General features: G+C 38.6%; 1 protein-coding gene across 6 annotated transcripts; it reads left to right on the top strand.

Annotated features, from left to right (window-relative positions):
* The first annotated feature begins 2,489 nt into the window (after window positions 1-2,489).
* On the top strand, window positions 2,490-15,138 carry LOC113569107 (SLAM family member 9-like). Of its 6 annotated transcripts, XM_035527986.2 has the most exons (9): window positions 3,327-3,806; window positions 4,317-4,377; window positions 10,592-10,888; window positions 11,167-11,433; window positions 11,546-11,653; window positions 12,616-12,662; window positions 12,837-12,977; window positions 14,018-14,077; window positions 14,293-15,138. In XM_035527986.2, exons 2-9 carry the CDS (start codon window positions 4,365-4,367, stop codon window positions 14,377-14,379), a joined length of 1,020 nt encoding a protein of 339 aa, XP_035383879.2. In that variant the 5' UTR covers window positions 3,327-3,806; window positions 4,317-4,364; the 3' UTR covers window positions 14,380-15,138. The 6 variants fall into 6 exon arrangements, with proteins under 6 accessions (XP_035383881.2, XP_035383879.2, XP_035383878.2 ...); XM_035527988.2 differs by lacking the exons at window positions 3,327-3,806; window positions 4,317-4,377 and adding an exon at window positions 2,490-2,699; XM_035527985.2 differs by lacking the exon at window positions 4,317-4,377.
* The last annotated feature ends 702 nt before the right edge of the window (window positions 15,139-15,840 follow it).

Consider the following 15,840-nt stretch of genomic DNA (forward strand, 5'->3'; position numbering starts at 1 on the left):
CACCCTGTAATCCTCTCACCCTGCAATCCTCTCTCAATGTGCACCTGACCCAAGCCCTACCCTCAGATAGAAGACTCAGGGCCATAAAGGTCAGCACTACCAGACACAATTCTACTTGCTAATACTTTGATTACTTTGATACTGAATACTTTGATACTTTTATCTTCAGGCTGTACTGCCACATTGACTATTGCACATTTGAAATCGATAGCATTTGGTTCTAGATTCATTCATGTGTTCATTTGCATAATCGTTTTCACTATGATCCAGCTATGAATTCTGCTTCTTATAATCATAAAATCAATTTTATCATTAAAAAAGATTATCATGTTTGAGGCCTAAACATTCATACTGAGCATACATTGATTTAAGTCCCCATGTATTCAAATTTGTCTTCCATTACTTTTTGACCACAATAAAGAAACAAACAAACAAAAAACAATAACTATGATAAGTAACAAGGAGATTGATCAAGATAATCCATCAGATGTGGCTTGTCTTTTTGTCCTATTGGAGAAAAAATCATTGGTAATGATCTTGCAACATTTGTATAATAGCATAACAGAATGAGACATGCAACATAAAATGTCACCTTTTCTAAACAGTCATTGATTAAGGACTTCAACATTTAAATGTACTCCCCACCATCCAATGAGTAATGATAATTCTTAGATGTAATCCACCTTTATGTCTATTTATAAATACAACTGGAAAACACTAACCATTGTTTGTAATTTACAGCTAATTTACATAGCAACAGTATGGATGTTCTGTGCTCCCTGTTGAATATGTATAGATTGAACCAATGAGAGTCAGTGAGTCAGCTAATCGGCACACTGGGTAGTTCTGCAAAACCAAATGTAAATGTTATTGTCACAGTTCATCCAACAGGAGGGCCACGCCCACTCTGACTCAGGATAATAGCACACTCCTGCTCTTCCCAGGACTGCACACTTCTGGACAAAGACCTAGGATGTTGTTTCAGGGATTTATTGGAGCCATTTTTGGGGGTCACAGTACCTCATATTCTTTTATTCTTTTTTTTCATTTTATTTTAGACTTACTTCTCATATTCCTCACTTGTTGCAGTTGGGTTTACATTTTGCCACACTCTGCAGCCTACTGTTTGCATTTCAAACAATGATAATTTACCAGAAATGCATGTCCATTGTATTCAGTTGCACTAAACATTTGAATTCCAGTGTTGCACCATGATGCCACAATGTCATTTAATGGAGTGGCATGCAACCTGCCAAACTGATTTGCCTGGCAGTCCAGATTCAAAGCAAATGTCACCAGTTTGTGCTCTAAGAGGCTCCCGTTTTCATGCCTTTATGTATTGAGCAACTTCGTATGGTCTTGCTATCTGTGGGGGTTTTTTGTGTGTAAATGACTAATGTAATTGCATTAACCCCTGTTTTTGGTCTTGTTCAAAATGAAGGCTGTGCTCCAAAGGAAGTGCTGTAAACAGTTGAGAACCAAACAAGACTTGTGAAATTGTGGTTTTCATAGATTCAGCAACACTTCTACCAAGTCTGCTGTGTTGCAGAAGTGATGGGTTTTTTTGTAAATGTATTCCTAATACTCTACAGAAAGATAGCCTACAGGTATTCATTTGAAAATGCAAGCTGGAGGGATGTGGGTTTTCATATGTGATTTTAGTTTGCATATTATTGCTCTTTAATGCTCAATTCACTGTGAACTATTTTGTGTTCACTAAATCAACAGTAGTCCATACATTCCCAGAAATGAATAACATTGCTGAACCTTAATGTTTAATTTTGTATTTAATAGAGTGATGAAATAACTAAACTCTAAAAGAAAACTCCCTGCCCCCTTATTCGCTGGCCATGCATTCAAAAATAGAAGTGTTCATAGTATATTTTTGTAAGTTAACAAAATGCAAAGTTGAATGAAAAGAAGATAAATCCAAATCAATATTTGGTGTGTCCCAACTTTGCCTTCAAAACAACATTAGTTCTTCTAGGTACACTTGCACACAGTTTTTGAAGGAACTTGGCAGGGAGGTTGTTCCAAACAGAACTAGGGTAGATCATCACTTCCAGGACTCCTTGTTGTTCTTTACACTAAAGATAGTTCTTAATGACATTGGCTGTATGTTTGGGGACATTGCCCTGCTGCAGCCAAGTTTGACACCTCCCTGATGGTATTGCATAAGGGATGATCATCTGTCTGTGTTTCTCAGCATTGAAGACACCATTAATATTGACCAAATCCCTAATTCCATTTGCTGAAAGGCAACCCCAAATTTGCAAGAAACCTCCACCATGCTTCACTCTTGCCTGCAGATGCTCATTATTGTACTGCTCTCCATCCCATCAGCAAAAAAGCTGACATCTGTTATAGCATTTAGCTGACACTTCTATCCAAAGCAGCTTACAATTATGTAAGAATACAGCTTGAGGATTAAGAGTCTTACTCAGGGGCCCCAACAGTGGCAATTTGGCCATGAACTGGCAACTATTCAATTACAAGTCAATCACCTTAACCACTGAGCTACCACTGCCCTCAGCTTGACCTTCTTTCTATGTCAAAGGTATGGATTTTTAGTCGCAATTCTTCTATGAAGACCACTTTTGGCCAGACTTCTTCAAACAATAGATGGGTGTACCTTGGTTCCCATTGGTTTCGGCCAGTTCTGAGCTAATGGCACTGCTGGAGATCTTCTGATTTCAAAGGTAAGTGATATAAGTTTCCTTGGTCAACCACTGCGTCTACGGTTCTCAATGTTGCTAATTTCTTTGTGCTTCTTCAAAGAGCTTGTACAGCACATCTTGAATTTTGCCCAATTTGCTTTGAAATCTTTGCCTGGGAGAGACCTTGCTGATGTAGCATAACTACATTGTGTCTTGTTGCTGTGCTCAGTCTTGCCATGGTGTATTGACCTGTGTGTAATGTGGAGCGATCACGATGCGGACGCATATGCTGAGATATGTGAGATTATTAAGGACAAATCCACAGTCAGAGTCGTTAGTCAATGAGCCAACACAGAGAATCCAGAAATACATAGCAAACAAAAAAAAGGCTACAATGCCTCGATCATCATCCCCAGATTTGGATTATTACCACCTGTTTTCAATTCTACTCAGTGTATTTATGTGCCTTCTAAATGATGCAGTCTATTCAAAGTACTGCCATGGTTCATTGCCTTGCACATTGAGCATTTGTTCTGATGCCTGTTACTTATAGTGTTTTGGCCCTGTCCTCTCTTCACTACAGTTTTTGGATCTGTACATTGTACTTCTCCTGGTGTTCTTGCTTTGCTGGTTTTGATACCTGCCTGTGTTCTGACTACATTTTGGATTGGAAAGCCAAAGTCTTATCGCATCCGCAAACGCCTGCCTGTTTCTGACTTGTTACATGAACAAGGTCAGTTTGTATCAAAATTGGACTCATATATGCAGGCAGATCCATAGCTGAAATAGTGTTTCTGGAAAATAAAGTATTAAAGATCATCACCACCATCTAACTTAAAATGTCATTGTACTCTCAAATTTCATCTGTACTGTACATTCATGATATTTTTATCATGCTTGTAAAGACTTAAACATGACATTAAATTTGGTATTTCATTATTTTTACTGTGCATTACATTACATGAATCTTGAAATGTAAACATTTTAAATATGGAAATGAGGCACTTTTTAGGGAGGCACCCCATTGTTATTCAGAGCCAAACTGACAGAAGTTTATAAACCTCAAGAAAGGAAATTTGCTCACACCCAGTGCAATGGCGATTGTAGCAAAGCTGATTTTCATTCTCTGCAGTTTGGCCTCAATAACAGGTAGAGTCCTTTAAACGACATCTGTCTATGTATGCGTCTTATGATATAAATAGTGATGTGTGACTAGCTGAGCTTCTGTCCTTATATTATGAATAGGATAAACCACTGTGTCATACAGAATTACAGGTCATGTTAAGAGTATGCAACGCCATCCTGCTGAATAGATCTTTCCACATAATTGATAAACTGTTTGATATGAAATGATTACTGAACTTGACTTTGTATCAAAATGGTTCAATGCGTCCTACCATACTATGACTGTAGTACAACCATGTATGTACATCAGGAACATGCCTGTCACATATCTATATATTATGTGTACATATGATTTGATATGCTTTTCATGTTTTATATTTTAACAAAATAGTTGTATTCCTAAATGAGTCATCTTTTGCCTTAAGGAATGACTTAGTAAAACAAGTAAAGTTTGGGGTGACTGAAATTTTGTGTAAATTGGATTGTCAATCTGTTCCTTTAAAGCGTCTTCATAAACAAAGGGCATTTTGTCAGTTATTTCTTGCAGAAAATAATCTAAAGTGTATTCCAGAATTCCAAAGTATGCAGGACAAATGTGAGTAAGGGTTGTTTGTTTTTACTTCTGTCCCATATATGTTTTCTAATACTGAGATCAAGAGACTGGTGTAATGAAGGCACACACACACACAAGGGAGAGTATCCAATGCAAGAGGTTTTATCTAGTTTTCGGGGCAGGTAGGACTCATAGGGAGAGTTTGTAGGGCTTGGAGCTTTTCAAGATAGGTAAAAGGAATTAGACAGGTGGTCATGCTCAGAGGTCAGTCCGAGGTCGAAAACGTGAGGCAGAGGCTGGAAGGTGTCCAGAGGTCAGGCAGTAGATGAGGTCTGTAGCACAGGCAGAATTCAGAAACCAGGCAGACAAACACGTACATGGACGGCTCGGTATGCAACATGAGAATGGCAATACTCCACAAAGAGTGTGTGAGGGAGGAGGGCTTAAATAGGGAGGTAGTAATGGAGAAAATAGTCATCAGGTGTGTAACTAGTACTCTGGCGAACCAGATCGGAGATGCCGGTGGGAAGAGGTAGGCATAGCAGTGCTGGAATGAACATGGTTCCTGGTAAGGCCAAGTCAAAAGTTTGGCTTTTAGCCTTTACCTTGATCAATAACAGATTATAGGTTATGCGGTCACCTAGGTACTTTTTTTATAGCAGTAGCTGTTCTTGCAATTTAGGGTAATTGCTTGTTTCACAGACTTGTGATCTGAAATCATTTGTCCAGTACTCATAAGTGCCATTTTGGTACAATTATTCAGTATTTATTGATGTTTGTCTCTGGTGCTAGCCTGCTTGTACTAAACACACAATATATAGCTAATTAAATATAGAATAACAGACAGGTTTAAACCCTAGATAAATGGCAAACCTGTTTTCAAGTTATACCATAAACATTTGACTGGCATTTTGTCATTATGGGGATGTTTGCTAAAATGGAATTATAATCTAATCACATAATGAAATTACTCAGTAGTGCCAAAAAATGGTTTTATTTTTATACTTTTCTTAAATTTTTGCATTATAAAATATGATTCTGCTGGAAAATAAATGAAAATTCATCTGACAAATTTTTTCACCAGGACTCATTAACTGAGGAATACCTTACACTTTTACATAGTAGCTACCAATTTAGTAGAGTGAAGGTTAACAAATATTTCCTTCGAGAGCATATTTTTAACTAAGGCAATAGCATACTCTACATTTAAACTAGCAAGCTCTCAATGGTATAGCAAAAACTGCACTACCTGGGAGACCTATGAGCTCAGATTTTAAACTATACTATAAGGAAAAGCATAACAGTCTTACATATACATATACTAATAAATATAAATAAATATAAATTATTTTCAAACTATATAAATTAATATAGTTCCTAAAATGCTTAGTAAGATTTTAGCAAAATATTTTTTTGCTTTTTTAGTTTGTTTGTTTTTTTAAATAAAACTCATGGACAGTATTGACATCTATTGCAGTGACAGAGAATGGAAACCTTTTGCTTTGAGGTGATGTGGGTCTACATTTATTTTTACTCTACCGGAACCTAGCAGTCTGCAAAAAAAAAAAAAAAACACTGCTTGAAAAGATGATTCATGTGAAAGTGCAACTAAAAATGCCTGTGCATGAAACTGTTCCATACTGACTGCAACCACAAACAGCCAAAGCACAGCGCCAAAAATCCACATCTTCCTTCCACAGTATTGTATCTCACATCCACAAAAACCTAATTGCAAGAAAATTTGTTCTACCTCAATTAACTGCTAAGTGCACCTCCAGTTTTAAACACATTTTTGAATGATTTGTTCTTGTATGTGAATGATGTGTACTTGTATTCTATTTTGGGGGTTTATAATATGTATTTGGATGATGGAGATTCATTTTCAGTCATGTGCTTCATTTCCTGATTCACCATGGTCTTGTCCAGTAAAATGAACAATTTTGAGCATATACATGAAATTACTCAGGAGGTACACAGTATTTTCCACTAGGTGTCAGACATCTCCAAGGTGCTCAAAAACCTCTCCAAATGCACACAAAGTCATCAGTGTGCAGTATGTTTTTGTTAAACATTACAACCATGTTTAACAACTTACTAAATACAATATTAGCTTCATTATAGCTTCATGGTTAAGGGATAAAAATATTAGCTTCATTGATATTAGGCTAAAAGGTTATGCTGGGGAAAATACTGTTATTCTGTAAATGCTGTAATACTGTAAAGAAATAGTATGCTTTCTCATTTATACTTGCAATTTGTAGCAGGATTATGAATTTTTCCAGCAGTGTATGGAAATATCCAGTGATTTGCGATGCAAAAAATCATAGCTAGTCCATGCTGGAAGCCGCTGAATTGTCTCTAAGCTTCTAGCTCATAACTACACCCAAACAACTCCACATAAACTTCAGCTAAAATAAGCCTCTTTCTTTCCATGATATCCAAAATTATTATCAATCAAATTTTTCATTAAAAACAATATCCATGTCTGCATCAGTTTTGCCAAACAGCCTCACACACATGCGCAATATATTATCAGATTAGTTTCAAAGTTTTATTTGTCACGTACATAGTCATACATGGTATAACTCGCAGTGAAATGCTTTTCTGACTGCTCTGTCTGAGCTGAGGAGGTACAGGGATACAATACATGTATAATATAATATGTATATATATATATACACAATGTACAATGTATATTTATATGTATATATACAAAAAGTACAATTACCAGTTGCAATTTACAGTTTACAATTTACACTTATTGCAGTCTTTTATGATGTTATTGACATCATACGCAGTGCACAGAGTGGTCCCCACAGTTCATCAGCTGCCCTAATTCAGGGCCCAAATGGTCTGCAGGAAGACGCTCCTCTTCAGTCTCTCTGTGTTGGTCTTCAGGGAGCGAAAGTACTTCCCTGACCTCAACAAAGGGAATAGCCTATTGTTGGGATGGGGTGGGGTCCTTCACAATCCGCCAGGCTTTGGTCTGGCACTGCTTTTGATAGATAGTCTGCCAGTCAGGAAGTTCCGTATGAATGATGCGCTCTGCTGAATGCATCACCCTCTGGAGTGCTTGTCTGTCCTGCTTGGTGCTGTTCCCAAACCAGGCTGTGATGTTCCCCATGAGGATGCTCTCAATAGTGCAGGTGTAGAAGTTCCACAGCACCTTGGAGGGCAGTCTGAAGTCTCTTAGGCATCTGAGGTGGTAAAGATGCTGACAAGCCTTCTTTGCCAGGGAGTTGGTGTGTCTTGCTGATGTTCAGGAGGAGATTATTTTCCTGGCACCAGTTCTCCAGGTGTTTCATCTCCTCCAGGTAGGCCCTCTCGTCGTTGCCCGAAATCAGGCCCATGACGACGGTATCGTCAGCAAACTTGATAATGGTGGTAGAGCTGGAAGTGGCCACACAGTCATAGGTGTACAGTGAGTAGAGCAGGGGGCTTAGGACACAACTCTGAGGAGCTCCAGTACTGAGGGTGAGGGTGGATGAGACACAGTTGCCCACCTGTACTGTTTGTGGTCTGTCTGTTAGGAAGTTGGAGATCCATTCACCCAAGGATGGATGCAGTCCTAGATCCTCCAACTTAATAGTGAGTCTGGAGGGGATGATAGTGTTAAGTGCTGAACTGTAGTCAACAAACAGCATTTTAACATAATTACCCCTCCCTTTATCCAGGTGGGTCAGTGTGCTGTGAAGCAGATGTGCAATTGCATCATCAGTGGAGCAGTTGTGGTATGCAAACTGCAGTGGGTCCATGGAGGCTGGCAGTGAAGATGTGATGAAGTCTCTGACTAGCTTTTCAAAGGACTTCATCACAACCGATGTGAGGGCAACAGGGTACTAGTCATTGAGGCCGGAAAATCGAGGTCCCTTTGGGACGGGGACGATGGTGGATCACTTGAAGCCAGATGGGATGATACTGAGCGTCAGGGAGAGGTTGAAGATGTCGGTGAATACCGGAGCTAGCTAGTTTGTGCAGGCTTTGAGGACTCTACCAGAGATGCCGTCTGGTCCCGCCACCTTCCTGATATTCGCTCTCCTCATGTCACTCTCCGTGATGATGAGAGGTCACTGGCCTACGGTGGGCTTTGCGCATTCGCTGTTGGCTGCACCGATAGCACCATTAGCATTGTTAGCACTAGCGCTATTAGTATTAGCGCTGCTAGATGTGGCCTTGAAGCGAGCGAAGAATGTGTTTAGCTCATTCACCAGAGACTCATCCGCACTCATCAGTCCAGAGGGTGGGCTCCTGTAGTCCGTGATCGTCCATAGTCCCTGCCACAGGGCTCTAGAGCCACTCTGCTGGAACGCTAGTTTCTTCCCGTAGTGTCGCTTCGCCTCCCTCACCGCCCTGCGCACTCCGTATGAAGCAGACTTGTACTCGTCCATGTTCCTGCTGATGATTGCCGCATTTTAGGCAGCTGTGCAAGAGTTCAGAGTCTTGCAGATGGTTTCGTCCAGCCAGGGCGTCTGGTTGGGAAACGTTTCCCGTTTCAGCCTATGTTTATATTTTGGTAGGAGGAAGATGGTGGCATGGTCCGACTTACCAAATGGTCGATGAGCTAGCGCCTTGTAGCTGTCCTTGTATGGGGTGTAGCAGTGGTCTAGTGTCCTATTTCCCCTGGTGGGGAAGGTTATGTGCTGGTAAAAGTTGGGCACTGCATGCTTAAGGTTAGCGCTATAGAAATCTGCAATGACGATAAGTGCATCGTCCCGGTGTTGTACCTGAAACTGTGTGAGAGCCTCATGAAGTTCCCACAGTGCAGTGTCCATGTTGGCCTGAGGTGTTGAGAATGACCGAAGTGAACTCCCGAGGAAGGTAGAAAGGACGAAACTTGAGGTCGAGCAGCTCCAGGTTGGGTGAGCAGGAGCGGGCGAGAGTAACAACATTGGCATCGTTGCACCAGCTGTTGTTTACCATCACACACACTCCACCACCTCTCAACTTCCCCGAATCTGCCGTCCTGTCCTTGCTGTGAACCGCGAAGAAATCGGCTGGCTGGATGGCGTAGCTTGGTACCGCTGGGTTCAGCCACAATTTGGTGAAGCAGAGGAGGTTGTAGTCCCGAATGTCCCTCTGGAACTTTATCCTGGCCTGCAGGTCGTCGAGCTTGTTGTCCAGAGACTGGACATTGGCTAGCAGGATGCTAGGTAAGGGAGCTCGGTGTGCCTGAATCCTCAGCCTGTTCCTGATGCCGGCTCACTTTCCTCGAGATCCTTTCCTCGCGTCGCGTTCTTTGTTCTCCCTCAGGATCTCCTTCGGCCATCTCGGATCCGGGGTTAGAGATCCTCTATAAGTCATCATCCTCTATAATTTGCACTGGTTGCTGTTCGCATTCAATATAAAATACTCATAACTTTTACATTTCTACATCACCATGATCCTCATGCTCCTTTGTAGTATGTCTGAGTTACTCAACCCTTATGTTTCAGCCAGTATTCTCATTTATTATTTGTACATTTAGCAGATGCTCATGTCCAGCGTGAACAATAGTTAACTCAATGAAAGAAATCCTTACACTAGTGTACTAGGTTTGATTGTTAGGATACCCTTAGACCCTATCAGAAGCAATACACACAAGTAAAGTTCAGGTTTCTTTGTTTGAGTGTGTGTTTGGGAAGTAAGTAAAGGATTGTTGATGAATATAGTCAAGTGCCTTGAAGTGGGTATGGCTCATTCAAGTACTCCTGGAAAAGGGGGTACTTTATTCTACATTTGAGGACAGCAAGAGACTGATCTAGAGACAATTAGTTGGAGTTCATTCCAACATCTGGAAAACTTTTAATTGGGATTTGCTCACCATTCCCAAGATTCATCTCTCAATGTTGCAGCACCTCAACTTTAAACTCCCTCCCTCAATCATCTTCTGCTCTTTGTTATGTCCATCTAATTCTGTTGCTGTCTAGTGTACCTTTTACAGTTGTTGTTTTATCTTCTGTGTTTAGTATTTCGCTATTTTTATGATGTCTTTTCTGATTTTTTTTTTTTCATCTATATATGTTTCTTGATTTGATCCATAAAGCAACCTTGAGATTGGGAAAAGAGCTATGTAATTAAAAGGTTTCTGTTGTTAAAAACAGAAGGCAAAATAACATTTTGAAATTTTATGAGGGTTACCGAAGACGGAAAAAATTTTAAAAAGCATGTTTTACAAAATGTATATAACAATTCACTTACGTAAATAAAAAATAATAATAATTTTTTTTTTTACAAGTCTTCAGAACATAAATGGATTATATTTCCTCTTTCTCTACAGTGTCCAATCATGAGTTTAAGGAGGTTGGCAGTTCTGTTCAGCTGCACATAAAAGGCAGTATAAAACCATTCAAAACCCTGAAATGGATGCATGGAAGATATTTTGTATTGACATATGATCAAAAATTGAATAAGGTAGAACCAGGCCGTGCTTATAACGGTAGGGTGAAGCTTGATAAGGACACCTACAGTCTGACGCTGAAAAGCCTACAGAAGAATGACAGTGGAGTCTATATAGCAAGATCAATTGATGAAGAAGGGGAAAACCCTATTGTTCAGTACAAACTCTCTGTATTAGGTAAGTCTTTCAGTATAGTAATCAGTGGAAAAAATGCATTCCTGAATCAACAGTATTTTTGTCAATTAATAATGTATATTTTTCTGCATATGTGTTTTAATGTGCTTACATTTAAAATCATATTTACAAGAGGATGTTGCAATAATGAACAAAATTCAAACCTTAAAATGACAGGACAGCAGTTATATGATCTCTGTAACTGTGTGTTTTGTTGGTGATGAGCTTTCAGTGTATGTGATCCAGCAGTGCAATCATGGTTGTGTGTGTGTCTTCCCCAGATCCAGTGGAGAGTCCAATCCTTACTCCTGTCCATCACCAGCTAAGCAGTGACTCCTGTAATGTGACTCTCACTTGTAGTGGTCACAACCTCACAATCCGCTCTAACTGCTCTAGTGATGTCTGTGAGGAGAAGAAAATAGAATCACCAGGAGGCATCATCCTATCCATGTATGTCAGTGGAAGCACTATAATCTGTAACCACAGCAACCCAGTCAGCTGGAAAAAAAGTGCAATTAAAGAGATTAAAGAAATCTGTTTTTCTATAGGTACAGATAAATGTCTACAAACCCAAACACACACAGACATGCATCCAATTCTTTAATCTTATTGTACTCATACATTTTTCCACTCCAACATACACATTTTATTCTCTATTAGGGCCTACCAACCAACTGCTCTATATTGTAATAGCACTGAGCTGTGTGGCACTTATCCTCCTTCTGACTGTTATTGGTTGTGTCATACAACTTAGGAGGAAGAAAACAGGTATCACCTTCAGTTTTTTCCAATACACAATCTCATGGAGAAACCCATTCTGCATAATGAAGCAAATAATGCAAGATTGATTGCTTGAAGAGATGATTTGGTTAAATAATATTAGACACAGACTTTTAAACACCATTTCTGTATTTACAGGAGTGTATTTACAAGAGTAAATTTCAAATACTGACTAATTTACTAATAAATAATGTTTATTATATTGAGAAATCACATTTAGTATTATAAGTCTCTTAAAATAGTGAAATTTGTTTCTCTACAAAAAGAATTTCAGAATATTTGGTTGATTAGAATTGTAATAGAATAGAATTTTAACAACTGTATTTACGAAATAGTACAAATAAACTACAATTATGATGTAAAAAAAAAGTAATCATGCAACTTGTAACTGATATGCATAATTGTATTAAGTGTTTTGTTAAGGGTTGAAAGATGATTTTGAGCTGGTTTTAAAACTGGTAATAGAAGCTATATAACAAATATTACAGAGTAATGAGTTCCAAATATTTGTACCATCCAAGTAAAAGGCTGTTTCCCACATTTCTTGAGTCTGTGGAGCAAGCAAGCACCTTGTAATAATGATCATAAAGCTCAATCCAAACTTGCATTCAGCAATGTATAAACCTGCAAGTTGTCTATTTGCACTAAGTACACTAAGTGCAAATAGCATCAAACACAGCTTGGCTTAAAAAATATCTTTTCAAGCAAAGCTTTCACAGGACCCATAGGGTGATACCAATAATGTACATGTTAACTTGTCTTTATGGCCAGCATCTCAACAAATTGCCCTTCCCTTTAAAATGTCTGTTGATGTTATTATAGTAATGGTATCTGATGCGTAATGTGGCTGTAAATTATTTGAACAAAATAGCATTTAAAATCAAGGATTGTGTTCTACAGCTCATCTTGCCTGGTTGAATGACGTGTTCATTTTCCATTTGATATTCTAGATGGCATAGGTTCCCCACTGTGTGACACTGTGTATGCAGAGGTTGAGGTAATATTTAAACTTGCAGTATTATTCCTGAAGTACTTAAAGCCAATAAATACTGTCTACTACTGCAATGTAAACTTTACATCATTTTTTAAAGAAAGCATTTATCACTTTTGTATAAGGCTTCATGAAACCCACAACATGGTCTATGAAAGTCTGACTAAATCATGTCTGCAGAATGAAAATGAAAGACCAAGGAATGGCATGAGGTTGGAGATATCTGGACCTTCAAGTTTGTACAGTGTTGTAGGAGTGCAACTTCCACACAGTGAAGGATCTACTCACGCTATGCCAAATCCTCTGTATCATGAGAGAAATGTGAGCATATGGCTTTTTATTAGTGCAAAATAGTACACAGACAAGCACATTTTATATTCTGAAATGATTACTGGGCCATTTTGAATCATGTTTGCAGGCTAATTAGTCAAGTCTTTTAGCACAAACCTTAAAAAGGTACAAATTTGATGTTCATACAGGCAATCAGAATAATCTGTTCAGCAAAGATAAGAGGAAAGAGATCATTATATATAGGCATGGATTGTAAGGGTTGGTGCCAGGCCAAGGCCTCGAGTCAGGCACACCACTAATCAGGCTTAACACCCAACAGCTGGCTAGACCTTATATAAGCCCTGTGAGCCAATCATTCAGTGCTGGGCCAAAGTTTTAAGACACAAGTGCTTAGCTGGTAGTTTCCGGTATTGAGGTTTGTGTGCCACATCTCACTTCTCGTCTGCGAGGGTGTCTGTGTTTTTACACGTCCCCTTCCCTCTTGAGTCTGTCTCTCTCCCGAGGCTTCCCTTAGCCAATCAAGTTCTTCCTCGTTTTCTGGTTTGGTTTGGGAAGTTTTAGTTTGGTTTTCCCCAGTGCATCGGGGTTGCCATTTCTTCCCGTGGCCTCCTTTGTTCTCCCTTTTTCCACACTCGGCATGGTGTTTAGTTTCTTCCTTTTGTTTTACCTGATCCAAGATCTAACTGTTCTGCACACGGGCCCATCATTGTTAGAACGTGGTTGCTCACCTAGTAGGCTGCTGGTGTCATCATCTAGCTGACCTGGGTTTGAGCCCACCTTACATAGATAATAGGAAACGCATGAGATCAATAGCCTGGTGAGCAAATTAATGATCAGTAATTGGTTGAATGTTGTTCCGTACTGTGTGAATGTCTTTCCAGCCCATTGCATTTGCTGTAGCCCAATTGTATAACTGCAGCATCAGTGGTGATTAAAATGTGTTATGCCTTGTGCAGAGTATTGTACATCTGGCATGTCATGAACTATATGGTTCATATTATTATTATTATAGTGTGATAGTAATAATTTATTATTTTGTTCCTACCACTTTTTTTATTGAATATATTTAGCAACAAGAAACTCATGTGGACAAAAGACTGCCCAGCACTTATTACACCTTTGCAGATACGGTAAGAAATTTCTGATGCAAAATTTCTTTAAAAGAAAAATTTATGTTCATATAAAATTTGTTCCATGTTAATGATATGAATCTTGCTTTGTCCATGCTTTGTTTCCTGAAAGGAATTGTCAAAGCTCCATTTTTATTATCACTTATCACATTAGCTCAGAGAATCTGATATTCTGAATGTTAATAATGCTTTTATGTTTCTTTATGATTACCTAGAGATCTGACAACTTCCCATCAACCATATACAGTACTGTGGATCATTCTAAGCCTGGAACCATTTATGGGGTAGTGAAAGGTCAATAAAGCTGCAGAGGGAGCCCCATCACTTATGAGAAACTAAAACTTTTATATTGTCACCAACTGCAATCAAGCAGCCTAAACATCCCATGCTCCTTCAAGACATTTGCGTAAAGCTTTACAGTGATTGTGTTATGTATAGTTCTTTTCACCTTGATCGTGGAGTACTGGGGATAAACTTAGCTGTTACTTTGGGACACAAAATTGCTTTTTCTTTTTTTCTTTTTTTTTCTAATTATGGTCCATGTCTAGGCCAGAGTATTGTCTTTTTCATTGTGTGTGTGTAATATAATTTCATGCAGAAATGGATTTCTTAATTTATTTTTTTATTTAATATATTTGTCTCTATTATAGAATTTCAGCCAGGATTCAAACATTTGACATATACAAAACATGGATTTCTGTATATTAAATCCTTAAAGTAAATTATTGGAGTTTTGTATATTCATTTAGTATATAGCCATTTTTAAAATGATCTGTAGAGTAAATTCTCTGTAATCTAGATTTTCACATTTTAAAGGCTTGGTTTTACTTAATCAAGTCACATTCACCAATGGTCAGGGATAAATGCTATGTTTTGGTATTTTTATTATTTAATCTTGGATTGCCACTATTTTGCTTTTATAACAGTTTTAAAAAAAGATGGCATTTTACAAGTAAGGTTAACTAAATTATTCTCACCTCTACATGTAGTGATTTGCCAAGCTATTGCTGCATAATAAACCAAGGGTTAGATGGAGAATTGAAAGTGAAATATTGGTTTAGTGTAATGGAATGTTAGTTTTGTTTTTTTGTTTTTTTACACCTTCATAAAATATAAACATGAATATCTATATCTAATGCAAGCATCTTTCCTGCTACATGGTCTTCTGTTGACTCACTGACACTTGGTACTGTATTTCTTCTATCTTTACCAAGGGTATAGTCAGATGCTTTCATTGTTATTTAATCCCAATTGGCATTTGCATGTGGGATTCACATATCCACATTTTCAATATATGGGTGCAAGCGACAGCATTGCATAAGGCCTACACTAACCAAACTATGAGGGTATATGGACATTACATGTTTTTCATTTTGAAACCAAACTGCAATAAGTAGATGGACAGGTTAGATGCTTTCTGAATTCTTCTTAAAAATGCACTCAGGAATGGATTATTGACTGGGCCAGTGCCCATAGACCTCCAACTGCCATGGGCCTCTGGAAGCCTAAGCCCACTGTCTGAGGGGGGCCTAAGAATTAGATCCCTAGTATATGCACAGCATATGCCCCTGTACCAGTCCACCAGCAAGTAAGTTAAATGTTCAAAAGTTATCCTTTTGCAGATATAAAATGAATAGCAAGCCTCCTCCTCAAATAACACACACACACATTTTGCCCAGAAAACACTGAATAAATACAGATATGCAGGAATCTATAGGCTTGCTGTATATTGGTATTTTTCTAATTAAAATAGCCAGTGCAAT

This window comes from Electrophorus electricus, chromosome 11 (assembly GCF_041902795.1).
Source record: "Electrophorus electricus isolate QZ-2024a chromosome 11, ASM4190279v1, whole genome shotgun sequence".
In the NCBI taxonomy this organism is placed as follows: Eukaryota; Metazoa; Chordata; class Actinopteri; order Gymnotiformes; family Gymnotidae; genus Electrophorus; species Electrophorus electricus.

Bases quoted from the DNA above. Each gene is read 5' to 3' on its own strand.
- LOC113569107 (XM_035527985.2), top strand. From the start codon at position 3,752: ATGGCGATTGTAGCAAAGCTGATTTTCATTCTCTGCAGTTTGGCCTCA. The intron at 10,889-11,166 runs GTAAGTCTTTCA...TGTCTTCCCCAG, and splicing joins GTACAAACTCTCTGTATTAG to ATCCAGTGGAGAGTCCAATC. The intron at 11,434-11,545 runs GTACAGATAAAT...ATTCTCTATTAG, and splicing joins AGAAATCTGTTTTTCTATAG to GGCCTACCAACCAACTGCTC.